This window comes from Xenopus laevis, chromosome 4S (genome assembly GCF_017654675.1).
Source record: "Xenopus laevis strain J_2021 chromosome 4S, Xenopus_laevis_v10.1, whole genome shotgun sequence".
Lineage (NCBI taxonomy): Eukaryota > Metazoa > Chordata > Amphibia > Anura > Pipidae > Xenopus > Xenopus laevis.
In genome coordinates, this window is record NC_054378.1 from 111,282,249 (window position 1) to 111,295,924 (window position 13,676).

At 38.8% G+C, this 13,676-nt stretch overlaps 1 protein-coding gene across 1 annotated transcript; it reads left to right on the forward strand.

Moving 5' to 3' along the window:
- The first annotated feature begins 456 nt into the window (after positions 1–456).
- trh.S (thyrotropin-releasing hormone S homeolog) lies at positions 457–13,257 on the forward strand. Its single transcript, NM_001101738.1, is given in 3 exon segments — positions 457–535; positions 11,744–11,935; positions 12,498–13,257. Coding segments are annotated over 2 exon segments (675 nt in total). The 5' UTR covers positions 457–535; positions 11,744–11,748; the 3' UTR covers positions 12,986–13,257.
- Positions 13,258–13,676: the final 419 nt, after the last annotated feature.

Below are 13,676 nucleotides of genomic sequence, written 5' to 3' on the forward strand. Positions count from 1 at the left end.
AGTGCCGGGCAGGATGCAAAAGTGCAAGTATGCAACACTCCCATTATTAAAGTTTAAACAACTTCCATCATAGCATACTAACCCTAACCCTATCCAGACATGACACTGCACATGGCTAGTGAATTTGATATGTTTTCAGTACTTGATGCTCCTCAGAGGTGAAGCAAATGCAAAAAAAATAAATACATATTCCCTTATTACTCGCACAGTATAACGCGAAAACTTTAGAATAACACCCCTATCTATTTTGATCTCAGAGCGCAAATCTTACGTCAGTTGGGCTGAGGGGGTTAAGAGTCCCCCTGAAATGCTGCATTTCTGACATCAAAGAGGTGTTTAAAAAAAGCGAAGACATATCCCTAACTGCATCACAGGCATCTCTATAATTGGACCAGGGGAGGTATAAATAGGGGAGGCAGCAGCATAAAGCAGCACAGAGCAGCACAGGGACACACTCTGAATATTGTGCTGCCCGGACAAGGAGGTGACAGCCAGTCAGGCTGAGACAAAGCAACTGCCAGACCTCTGACAACAGGTAACTGAGCCTTCCCCTCTATACTCTCTGCAAAAAGAAGCATCCCAGCAAGAATCAGTATGGCAACGCCTGCACAATTCCCACTATGCACAACATGATAGCAACCAAGGGGCTGTTATATAAATACAAACTTGGTGTAGGTTTGGGGTGCAGCGTGTTCATTCTCAATTAATATATATGCAAAGCTAATATACTTATCTCTCTAGAAAGGTTTCTGTTTTGTCATTTTGAATATAGAAATAACAATCTTACATCCCTCCAGCTTGGTGAACTACAACTCCCACAACCCACAGAGATAGGATAATGTAGCATGTGTGTTTGCCCTACAGTTGAGACAGGGAAGGGACAACTGGAGATTCTTTTAATCATTTGTATAGGAGAAAATTGGGATTTGTTGTGGGTTTTCATGTATGGGAGTATAATATATAGGATTTTCTCTCATATTCCCTTGCCCCACACGTACAGCCCTACAGCATGTATTTAGGACATTTTAATGATGCTTTTATGCTACTGCATGATCCCTAGATATAACGGCTCTTTGCCCATGAGCAGGAAATTCAGGAAATTCAGACTCTAGTTATAGAAGTTATAGGGCAGTCTGATAGGGTTCAAGGACTGAGAATTTCAGCATGGATGCATTATATGACCAATTGATGAGAAAAGGCAATTACTTTTCATATACAGGAGTACATCAGATCTGACATAGCAGGGAACTGTATCATGGATTTATTTCATGTACAGCATGCATGTATATTTAAATTTTTTTAAATTAATTTATATGTGACATTGCGCATTTAAAAAATGCTTTAACAGGACAGAGGGCAATACAGAAATACAAAATAAATACATAAAAATTAGATTCCTGTTGATGTGGTGTGCAGAGCTTATGAAATTGCATGGAATATTTATATATTATATTGGATTTAAAAATAGTACAGTCATTGCATGAGTCCCAAATTACAGAGTTATCCTGGATCATTTGGAGCAAACTAATATATATATATATATATATATATATATATATATATATATATAAAGGTATGGGATCCGTTATCCAGAAACCCGTTATCCAGAAAGTTCCGAATTACGGAAAGTTTGTCTCCCATAGACTCCATTATAATCAAAGAAATCAAATTTTTAAAAATGATTTCCTTTTTCTCTTTAATAATAAAACAGAACCTTGTACTGGATCCAAACTAAGATATAATTAATCCTTATTGGAAGCAAAACCAGCCTATTGGGTTTATTTAATGTTTACATGATTTTCTAGTCTTAAGGTATGAAGATCCAAATTACAGAAAGATCCATTATCCGGAAAGCCCTGGGTCCCGAGCATTCTGGATAATAGGTCCCATACCTATATATATATATATATATATATATATATATATATATATATATATATATATATATATATATATATATATATATATATATATACAGAATCCAGCAGATTCCCAGTGTAGATACAAAGCAGACATAATTAGTGGAGCTGTACCCAATGGATTGCCACTGTAGAAAATACAGGCATGGAACTGCTAAAAAATAATGTAAACATATAGGATTGTTTTTCTCCAATAAGGATTACTTATATCTTAGTTGGGATCAAGTACAAGATACTGGGGGTTTTATCAACATTGGGAAAATTTGCCCATGGGCAATAACCCATGGCAACCAATCAAATTGTTGCATTCATTGTTCAACTTGCAGCTGGCTTTAAACAACTAATCACTGATTGGTTGCTATGGGTAACTGCCCATGGGCAAATTTGCCCAGTGTTGATAAATGAGCCCCACTGTGTTTTGTATTTCAGAAAAAAAGGAAATTGTCTTTGAATTATTTGATGAAAATGTTGTCTATGGGAGGTGGCCTTCCCGTAAATCTGAGCTTTCTGGATAATGGGTTTCCAGATAAGGGATCCCATACATGTACTATAAATTCAGTATTTGTAGGGTGCCAGTAATGGGAATTAGTGGTCTGGAAAACCAGCTGTATTGTAATATAGATGGGGATATATGAGCAGTGCATTACATTAAAACAATAAAATAACAAAACAAACGGGTCCAATCAATTACAGAATACAGAATTCAGGAGTACCGGTAAGTTCTAAGTGTTAAGTGACAAGAGGATGGAGGTCTGTGCCCCATTGAGCTTACAGTAGGATGATCAGTAGGGACAGACAGGTGTGAGATTATCAGGGTTAGGTAGTAGAGTTTTAAACTGAGTCCTTTTTCAGGGCAACAAGTTAATTATAAAATAATTTTCTAGCAACCCCCAATAGGATGTGAATTTGGTAACAAAATCTGAGGTTCATCCCTATAGCTCATGTCTGGATATTGTGCGAGTCTGTTTTAAGGGGTTGTTCACCTTTAAAGTAACTTTCAGTATGATGTAGAGAGTGATATTCTCAGACAATTTGCGTTTGGTTTTCATTTCGTGGTTTTTGAGTTATTTAGCTTTTTATTCAGCCGCTTTTGCAATTTGGGCGATCTGGTTGCTAGGGTTCAAATGCCCCTAGCAACCATACACTGATTTAAATAAATGACTGGGATATGAATAGGAGAGGGCCTGAATAGAAAAATGACAGGAAAAAAAGTAACAATAACAATACATTTGTAGCCTTACAGAGCATTTGTTTTTTAGATGGGGTCAGTGACCCCCATTTGAAATCTGGAAAGAGTCAGAAGAAAAAGGCACATCATTCTAAAACTATAAAAAATAAATAATGAAGACCAATTGAAATGTTGCTTAGAACTGGCCATTCTATAACATACTAAAAGTTAATTTGAAGATGAACCACACCTTTAACTGTGAATCTCCACTTACTGTGCATGTGAATCACTGTGCATCCTAGCTGCGCATTATCACTTATAAGTGTGCATCTGCTTTTACACTTAGGGGCAAATTTACTTATGGTCGAATATCGAGGGTTAATTAACCCTCGATATTCGACTGCTGAATTGAAATCCTTCGACTTCGAATATCGAAGTCGAAGGATTTACCGCAATTCGTTCGATCGAACGAACGATTGAAGGAAAAATCGTTCGATCGAATGATTAAATCCTTCGAATCGTTCGATTCGAAGGATTTTAATCCATCGATCGAACGATTTTTCGTCGACCCAAAAAAGCTTAGAAAGCCTATGGGGACCTTCCCCATGGGCTAACATTGACTTTGGTAGGTTTTAGGTGGCGAACTACATCCCTATATACTACAAACATTTCAGGAAAACCTTCTAGGTTCATAACAAGGTTATAAATACAGGTATGGGATCTATTATCCAGGTCCCATATTATTATTATTATGCTCGGCACCTGGGGTATTCTGGATAATGGACATTTTTGTAATTTGGATCTTCATACCATAAGTTTACTAGAAAATCATGTAATCATTAAATTAACCCAATAGGCTGGTTTTGCTTCCAAAAAAGATTAATTATATCTTAGTTGGGATCAAATACAATGTACTGTTTTATTACAACAGAAAAAAGGAAATCGTTTTTAAAGATTTAGATTATTTGTTTATAATGGAGTCTATGGGTGATGGCCTTTCTGTAATTCTGAACTTTCTGGATAACAGGTTTCCGGATAACGGATCCCATACCTGTATAGGAAAACATTGTTTTATCAGCAATTTATTTATGTATTATTATTTTCATAACGTGATCCAAATTCACATGGTTTTAAGGGTTTGGATTCAGTATGGCCAGACACTTTAGCCAAATTGAGCTAAAAAAAAAAAGGTTGGAATCCAGAAATTGGGGCATCACTAGGTTTTGGGGCTGATGTTTTTGAGATTTATTTGGAGAGATTTATTAGCTTGGGGCAATGTGCATACCCATTGCATACATGTGCATTGCTGAGATATTCTTCCTCCATAAAAAAAATCCCTATCACAATTATCACAACATGAACCAATCACTAATATTCCCTTTGACATCCTGCACTTGAGATAGTCCAATACTTTCCTGTTATTATAATGTATTCCAGCTTGCACCATGAAATGCAGTGTAAAGCCTTGTCTCCCTACTGCTCTTGGTTCCTGTGAGCTGCTCCCAGAGTAGCACTCGCTCCTGAGCCCCATCATTAACATTATTGTAATTATTATCTTGTATTTGTATCACATCAAGTAGCGGCCATTGGCTAATGTCACACGGGGAGATTTAGCCAACTAGTAAAAGATTCTATTGTTTTCTTAGGGAGCAAAGTAGCCTACAAGTCCCATAGCAAACAATGAAAGATACTTCTAAACAGTTACAGGTGGTATGCTTCTTGTTTCATTACAAGCAGTAATAGTGTGGAATGGGATGGTGGGTCAGCTGGTAGCCACTATCACTTCTTTTAATTCAGATATATTTTTAGCTTGGAGGTTTTTTGGACTTTTTAGCTTCCTCTGTAGCACTATGGGAGAGATTTACTAAAGGGCAAAGTGACTAATGCTGGCGACAATTCGCCAGTGTTACCGCTCTCAGGCACTTTGCCGATTTACTAACGGGAACAGGCATAACTTAGCTAGCGAAAGAGACAGACGCTAGCTGTCATTCACACTCTATCGCCTGCCGAATTTTCGCTCTGGCGAATAGACGTTACTCCGCAAATTCACTAAGATGAGGATTTTACTGGATGTTACCTCTTTCACCAGACTTGCCTTCAGCAGCTCAGACCAGGCAAAGTGCACTGGAGTGCATAGGACTTACATCATATTCTTCTGTTACTTACATCATATTTTTTAGTGGAAAAAGTTTAAAAAAACTTGGTGTATTTTCTTTTTTTCAGAGTGATAGCCTGAAAAAATCCTTACATTTTTTTTTGGGTAACCGGGTTCCCCCATACATCTAACATGCGGAACATAAACTATACAGTGAGATCATGCATAGGGCATTATAACAACTCTATTGTCTTTATTAAGGTTCCCTGGACTTGTGTAATATAATGTATTTGCTGCAATATATACGTCCATTCAAATTTATAATTTCCCGCCGTATGCAAATAAGCCTGAGTGAAGTTGCGCTAATTGAACGCCAGTGCATCTGCACTTTGATTGGCGATATAACACTAGCGAAAATTCTACAGCGTTCAGCGCCCTGGACTCAACTTTGCATTTTAGTAAATTAGCATTGTCTGATCGAATTTTCGGCTGCAAAGCCATCGCTGGTGAATTTTCACCGCTTAGTAAATTTACCCCTATGGCACCCAGAGTATGAGAGTAACGACCTCAAAGCACCAGTATTGACTCCACATTACAAGTCGTTGCACAAAACAATGAGCATTATGGTGAAACGTAAGTGACCCCCGTTTTCTGATTAAACAGAATTCGGCTTTCCAGAGACATGTCAGATTCTATTTTTCTCCTCTAATATCAGCTGCCTGCTGCTGATTAACCATGAGACGGCTGCAAAGAAGCACACCAGCTGCCAGGGAAAAGCTAAATCCCTTCTTTATTTATGCGAAGCACCCAACATCCCAAAATATCCCCTGAATTACACCTCACAGTTATTTGTTATCCGTTATTCGGAAAACCCCAGTTCGGAAGCATCCTGGATAACAGGTCCCGTATCTGTGTAGTTGTTTCCTTGTTTTAGAAGGGGTGCAGGGAAAGACTGATAAAGATTGATTGCAGGCTGTTTGGTGAGTATATCAGTGGTAGATTTATGTCTAAATATATATGATGCAGTCTTGGGTAGCAACAGAAATAGAGCCTCATGCAAAGGCTGGGACTACAAAATATATTAATACGTTAATTACAAACTGATGCATTTTGCACATTGCAACATGAATTTTCTTTCCATGCCCATGGGCACAACCAATAACCATTGGCATAGTTATCCCCACAAAAACATTGAATTGCAACGGCCTAAATCTATTTTATGCACAAGAAAGCTGTTCTTGAGAAAATGTCCTTAGCTTGTTGAATATTCAGAATCTGTCTGTCGGAATTTGTCAGGGGACACAAGGCATTCGGGAGCCTATTGTTTCTGTCCTCTTATGGTGGGTGTTAAAGGGATACTGTCATGGGAAATTTTTTTTTCCAAATGCATCAGTTAATAGTGCTGCTCCAGCAGAATTCTGCACTGAAATCCATTTCTCAGAGGAGCAAACTGATTTTTTTATATATTTAATTTTGAAATCTGACATGGGGCTAGACATATTGTCAGTTTCCCAGCTGCCCCCAGTCATGTAACTTGTGTTCTGATAAACTCACTCTTTACTGCTGTACTGCAAGTTGGAGTGATATAACCCCCTCCCCCCAGCAGCCTAACAACAGAACAATGGGAAGGTAACCAGATAGCAGCTCCCTTAAGGCCCCCAGACAGAGTCGGCAGCTTATTGGCCCCTGTGTGAGGCCATCTGATGGGCTTCCCCAATTGATATGTGGCGAAAGTCGGGCAGATCTCAATCGGGCAGGTTAAAAAATCGTGTCGGATCACCGTTGCATCTACGTGTATGCGGTCCCGCTATCTGACCACCCGTATCAGATCCATTATGATTGGATCAGTCTGATGTCGCTCACTTCAATGTGGCCATATCGGGCAGAGATCCACTCGTTTGGCGATGCCTACGTCTATGGCCACCTTAACAGATAACAGGTAGATATAAGAACAGCACTCAATTGTAAAATCCAGGTCCACTGAGACACATTCAGTTACATTGAGTAGGAGAAACAACAGCCTGCCGGAAAGCAGTTCCATCCTAAAGTGCTGGCTCTTTCTGAAATCACATGACCAGGCAAAATGACCTGAGATGCACCTACACACCAATATTACAGCTAAAAAAATACACTTGTTGGTTTAGGAATTACATTTTATATTGTAGAGTGAATTATTTGCAGTGTAAACTACATCATACAAATTTTGACAGAATCCCTTTAAGTACAGGGCTCCCATTCATCTGTCAGTGCTGTGCTTGGCGCCTTGTGCAAGGGTTATGGGCATGTGGTTTGTGTCTGGGGCAGTAAGAATGTTGGTTTTATGATCTAACATTTTTGCTCTTTTCTAGTTTAGATTTGGGGTGCTTGAGTCACTGAAATATAATTGGCAGGCACTCCTTTAGCCACCCCTTGAGATAAAAAACAACATTATTTCATCAGTTTTAAAACATCCACATGTGGATGTTTTTAAACTGATTAAATAAAATCGTTTGTTTTTTAACTGATGAAACAAAGTCTTTTTTTTTATCTCAATGGGTAGCTTGCCAATTCTTCTTCACTAAACTTCACCTCCAACTACGGGTTCACAGCGATGCCCCTGGGCCACTCACTTTTTGGTGAGTCAGTGCGCTTCCTTCTAATGTTTTATACATTGTTGAGTTAGGGACCTGGGGTTTTATACACCCAGACAGTGGTGTAACTAGATGTTACTGGGCCCACAGCAAATTATTTTTCAGGCCCCCAAAATGTCTAGAGGTTGACATATTTTACCAACATTTATTGAAATTGTATATGAATTAGGGCCTCATGGGGCCCCTATACCTCCTGGGGCCCCCCAGCAGCCGCAGGGTCTGCTTCCTCTATAGTTACGACCCTGCACCCAGATCAGAGAATCCATAGGATGAGCAGTTTAAATTACCAAAGAGGCTATTGCTATAAGCATTGAGCCCAGAGTTTTACCTAAGCTAGTGATTGATTTTAATTAGCGTCCCGTGTTTGAACTGAGTCATATTCGGTTTTATAGTGCTTGAGTCACTGACCCTAACACACAAGTATCTGTTTAAACATAGGAAGAAAACTAGCTGCACAATTTCATTCCCTGTTGGAAGGGTGAGCAACAATAGGAACATAATGCTAGTTTAATTTAACTTTTGGGAAGGCTAATAATTCATACAAGCAAAAAAAAAGAAAGCTAATTCTGACCCCCTATGCTGCCTTCACCTCGTCCCTAATGCAAAATATGGTACTGAATGCCACCCTGGCAGAATATGGCACAGAGGTTGTCAATTGCCAGGCAAGAGGAAACCACCCAGCACAGAGAGAAATGTGTGGGGCTTTAATAACTGGAGTGCCTTATTCTCTCCCCATAGAAGATGCTCCTTGTCTTTGTTGAGTGAGGAAGTTTAGTGCACTCTTCAAATAATGCACTCTATATTATGGGTTGAATTTATAAGAATATTAACAGGGGATTTTTCTTTTATTATGGAAAAATACACTTCAATGAAACCTGAAATTGCACTTTCCAACATGTGTTCGTACAACTGGAAAGAGATAATACTAAATAACATAATATATAGACTAAATCGACCCAAAAGGCAGCAAAACAAACAAATCCATATCCCTTCCGGCAGTCAGACAGAGATTTTTACTTTTATCAACCCTGTTACTGAATGGTTGTTTTCTGCTGTGACAGTCATACCTGGGCCTTCATTTAGTCTCATTATGAGAGTGTCTGTAGGAGTAACACAAAGATAAACCCACTTTTATTATTGTAATTATATTTATATTACTGACAAATATTTGTAAAGCTCCACTATAGAGCAGTATTGTGCAGTACAAAAAGGGAACAGAGACAATCCATGCAAATATCAGAATTATGATTATTAAACAGTAAAGAACTGGTGATATGTTGATGAATAATATAAAAATATTATTCACAGTCACACTCTCTTCCCAGAGACTATTATCCTACTGTTACTATAGGCACCATCTCTCCCTACTATACCTGCTATCCCACAGTCACACTCCCTTCCCAGAGACTATTATCCCACTGTTACTATAGGCACCATCTCTCCCTACTATACCTGCTATCCCACAGTCACACTCCCTTCCCAGAGACTATTATCCCACTGTTACTATAGACACCATCTCTCCCTACTATACCTGCTATCCCACAGTCACACTCCCTTCCCAGAGACTATTATTCCACTGTTACTATAGGCACCATCTCTCCCTACTATACCTGCTATCCCACAGTCACACTCCCTTCCCAGAGACTATTATCCCACTGTTACTATAGGCACCATCTCTCCCTACTATACCTGCTATCCCACAGCCACACTACCTTCCCAGAGACTATTATCCCACTGTTACTATAGACACCATCTCTCCCTACTATACCTGCTATCCCACAGTCACACTCCCTTCCCAGAGACTATTATTCCACTGTTACTATAGGCACCATCTCTCCCTACTATACCTGCTATCCCACAGTCACACTCCCTTCCCAGAGACTATTATCCCACTGTTACTATAGGCACCATCTCTCCCTACTATACCTGCTATCCCACAGCCACACTACCTTCCCAGAGACTATTATCCCACTGTTACTATAGGCACCATCTCTCCCTACTATACCTGCTATCCCACAGTCACACTCCCTTCCCAGAGACTATTATCCCACTGTTACTATAGGCACCATCTCACTACTATACCTGCTATCCCACAACCACAGTCCCTTCCCAGAGACTATTATTCCACTTCAACTATAGGCACCATCTATCTCTACTACAAAGAGAACACTGCACACTTTGTACAGAATCCATAACGCTGAAGGCATGGTGTATAGGCAGTCCCTAACCAATCTTGCCCATGGCTGGTCTATGTCACTGTCACATGTAACCTGCATGTTTAGTTACTCTAGAATGTGGGATAATGGGTAGCAATTGTTAATAAAGTACCCATTGAATCTTTCAGATGGAAGGATGAACAGGGAATAAATAAGCAAAGCCTCTGTGGCAAGAATAAACTGTATAATGATTTATCTCCTAAACTTCATGTTTACCTAAAACAACTAAACAAAGAGGAGTTTATTCTACATAGAGCAGTAACTGGAAGAGATAGATAAAATGATTCCCTGCCCTCCTACACTGTCAAAATATTCTGCAAACTTCATTTGAACTGTGTTTCTTAGTGATCTAAGTGCCATCTTCGCTTTTCTGCTACTTAAAATAAGTGGGTTTCAGAAAATGACGTATTTTAAAACTGCAGTTGAACTTGTTTCTTTGCCTTGTTATGATTTTTTAACATTGAGGACTAATCATGCATCAAATTCATCATGAATCAAAATAATGCAGTGGCGTACATTGAGTTCCAAGTTGGATCAGAAGGTGATGAGGTCACCAAACGAGCAGATCTTTCTTCCAAATATGCCAACCAAAGGCCGGGCAATATCAGACTAATCCAATCATTTGGCCCTAGGGCCAAATAACTAAATTATAATGATGCAAATGGGTGCCAATATGGTCCTCGATTGCAGAGACAATCAAACCTGCCCAGTCGATATCAGACCAAATTTTGGCCACAAAATAGTTAGGGATGCCTGTCAGAAGGCCCCATATACGGGCAGATAAGATGCTGAATCAGTCTAAAGAACCCTAATCAGCATCTTAAATTTGCCCGTGACGCCCACCACGTTCTGTTATAAGTATTGCAATGCAGTAATTCACTACTAGATGGGATCATAAAAAAAAGGCACTTTAAACTATTATTTCAAAATTGACACCACTTTACCCAATATTTTCAGACATAAAACATATTTTATCTTATTTGCACCCAGTACAGTATTTGCTCTGTTTACTTCTTGTGATCAAGTTATTGAAAAGCAACCATAATTCTGATTGGTCTATATATATTACTGTCACGGTCTTGGGTGGGTGATTTAATGGCAAATGTTTATAGATTATCAGGGTTATTTAATAAAATCAGAAAATGTTTCACTATTTTCTTAAAACCACTCCTGCGCAAAGTTTTACTGCATGTATTAATAAATTTACAAAAAAAAAATGGCACATCTGCTATTGACTTCTATATAACTCTCTTTTTTGTAAAAAAAAAAATGGGACATCTGCTATTGACTTCTCTTGTAGAGAGTGATATTCTGAGACAACTTGCAATTTAATTTTCTTTTTTTTATTATTTGTGGTTTTTGAATTATTTAGATTTCTATTCAGCAGCTCTCCAGTATCAAATTTCAGCAGTCTGTTTGCTAGAGTCCAAGTTACCCCAGCAGCCTTGCATTGATTTGAATAAGAGACTGGAATATGAATAGGAGAGGCCTGAATAGAAAGACCAGAAATAAAAAGTACCCCCATTTGTATGCTGGAAAGAGTCAGAAGAAGAAAGTACGTAATAAAAAACTTTAGAAAATAAATAATGAAGACCAATTGAAAAATTGCTTAGAATAAGCAATCCTATAACATACTAAATGGTAACTTAAAGGTGAACCACCTCTTTAAGAATCAACAGTTGGTGCTATTTAATCTTCTGTATATTAAATTACAGGAGAGATGATGTTTCTCTGGTGGTTGTTGCTTCTTGGTACAGCCATATCTCACAAGGTGCACTCACAAGAGCAGCCTTTACTGGAGGAGGACACAGCACCAGCAGATAATCTGGATGTTCTTGAGAAAGCCAAAGGTATCCTGATCCGCAGTATCCTGGAGGGATTTCAAGAAGGGCAACAAATCAATAGAGGTATGAAGCAAAAACTTCATAGTTAGGGCAGCCATGTATATAGGTATTGCCTGGGTTACTTTAGGGATTAATAAAAGAAAATGTCCTTTATGGGGCACTGAATCAAAACTGCAGGCCATTCATTCAGACTTTAGCAGATATTATTGGAGCCCATAAAGAACAATAATGTCATCACTTGATATTCACCTCCCCATCTGCCAGAATCTAAACAAGTAAAAGGGGTCTGGCCAGAAAGAGAATTTCACTCTTGAATTACCCAAAGAGCATTATCATGTTGGACTCACTAGCTTTATACCCCTTCCTCTAGGCTCTTCCCTTCATTGGACCACTGTACAATAAAATATTACAGCTGAATAGTAGTTACTGTTTTATGGTATAGTTCTCCATTTACAATCTTAAAGGTCCTTTCTGCTGCAGCTATGCCTGGATAAGGTTATTGTCTGGTTTTATGTAAGAGGACTTTCACACAACTGGAGGTCTACAGACTAAGATAGCTTGATAGAAGCTACATGAAGAGGAGAATACTGTAGTTATATGGTTATCTTCCATTTTTTATCTTTAGATCTGCCAGATGCAATGGAAATGATATACAAGCGCCAGCACCCAGGTAAACGATTCCAGGAGGAGATAGAAAAGAGACAGCACCCTGGAAAGAGGGACCTGGAAGATCTACAGCTTTCCAAAAGGCAACACCCAGGAAGAAGATATCTGGAGGATATGGAGAAGAGGCAACATCCAGGAAAGAGAGAAGAGGGAGACTGGAGTAGGGGGTATCTTACAGATGACTCAGGTTATTTGGACCTTTTTTCTGATGTTTCCAAGAGACAGCACCCTGGAAAAAGAGTTCCAGACCCACTCTTTATAAAACGGCAACACCCAGGTAAGAGAGGGATAGAAGAGGAGGATGACACTGAATTTGAAAACTCAAAGGAAGTGGGGAAACGCCAGCATCCAGGAAAGAGATATGACCCTTGTGAAGGCCCTAATGCTTACAACTGTAACTCAGGAAACTTACAGCTGGATTCTGTAGAAGAAGGCTGGGCAGTTTAAAACTCAATGCTGCCCGGCCCATTTTTAGCAGTTGCATTTTGGCTCAATATGATTACCAATAAAGACAACTTTCTATAATTGTTAATAACATAGTATTATCTACCATAAATGACAAGGGTAAGATCATTTCACTAGCCGAAATCTCTTTCTGGAAAGCAAGCAGCTCTCATAACACTTCTTAGCTTTACAATGAACCGGGGGTCATCAGAGTATTAGGCTTCAGAAAGTACATTGTCCACCACAGGGAGGGTATTGGCTGAGTATTCCTTTCCCTTGCTTGGATGTGAGATCAGATAATAAATATAAGATTGCCAGGAATGTGTATGTGGACTTTTTTTGAAACATTTTTCAAATAACACCAAAAATATAATAATTTGCACATTCATTATTTTTAATTTTTGAAGATTTGAAGATCTGGAGAAGGTTATTAATATTTGGCCACTGGCTCACATAGTTTAATTTATAGTAGCTTCCATGGTTTGATGGGGAATGCTTATTGCATTTAGTTTGGTGCCTACAAGTTATTTCATGATACACTAGTAGATCTTGGACAGTGGCCGGTACGTAAGTAGACTGCTGCCTGTAACCAACATTTCAATGTCCTTGGTACAGATCTTGATGAGGCATCTTCAATAAAAATAGAACCCACAGTAATATTTGTGCCCTTTCAACTTTAAGGTTTCTTTGCAAG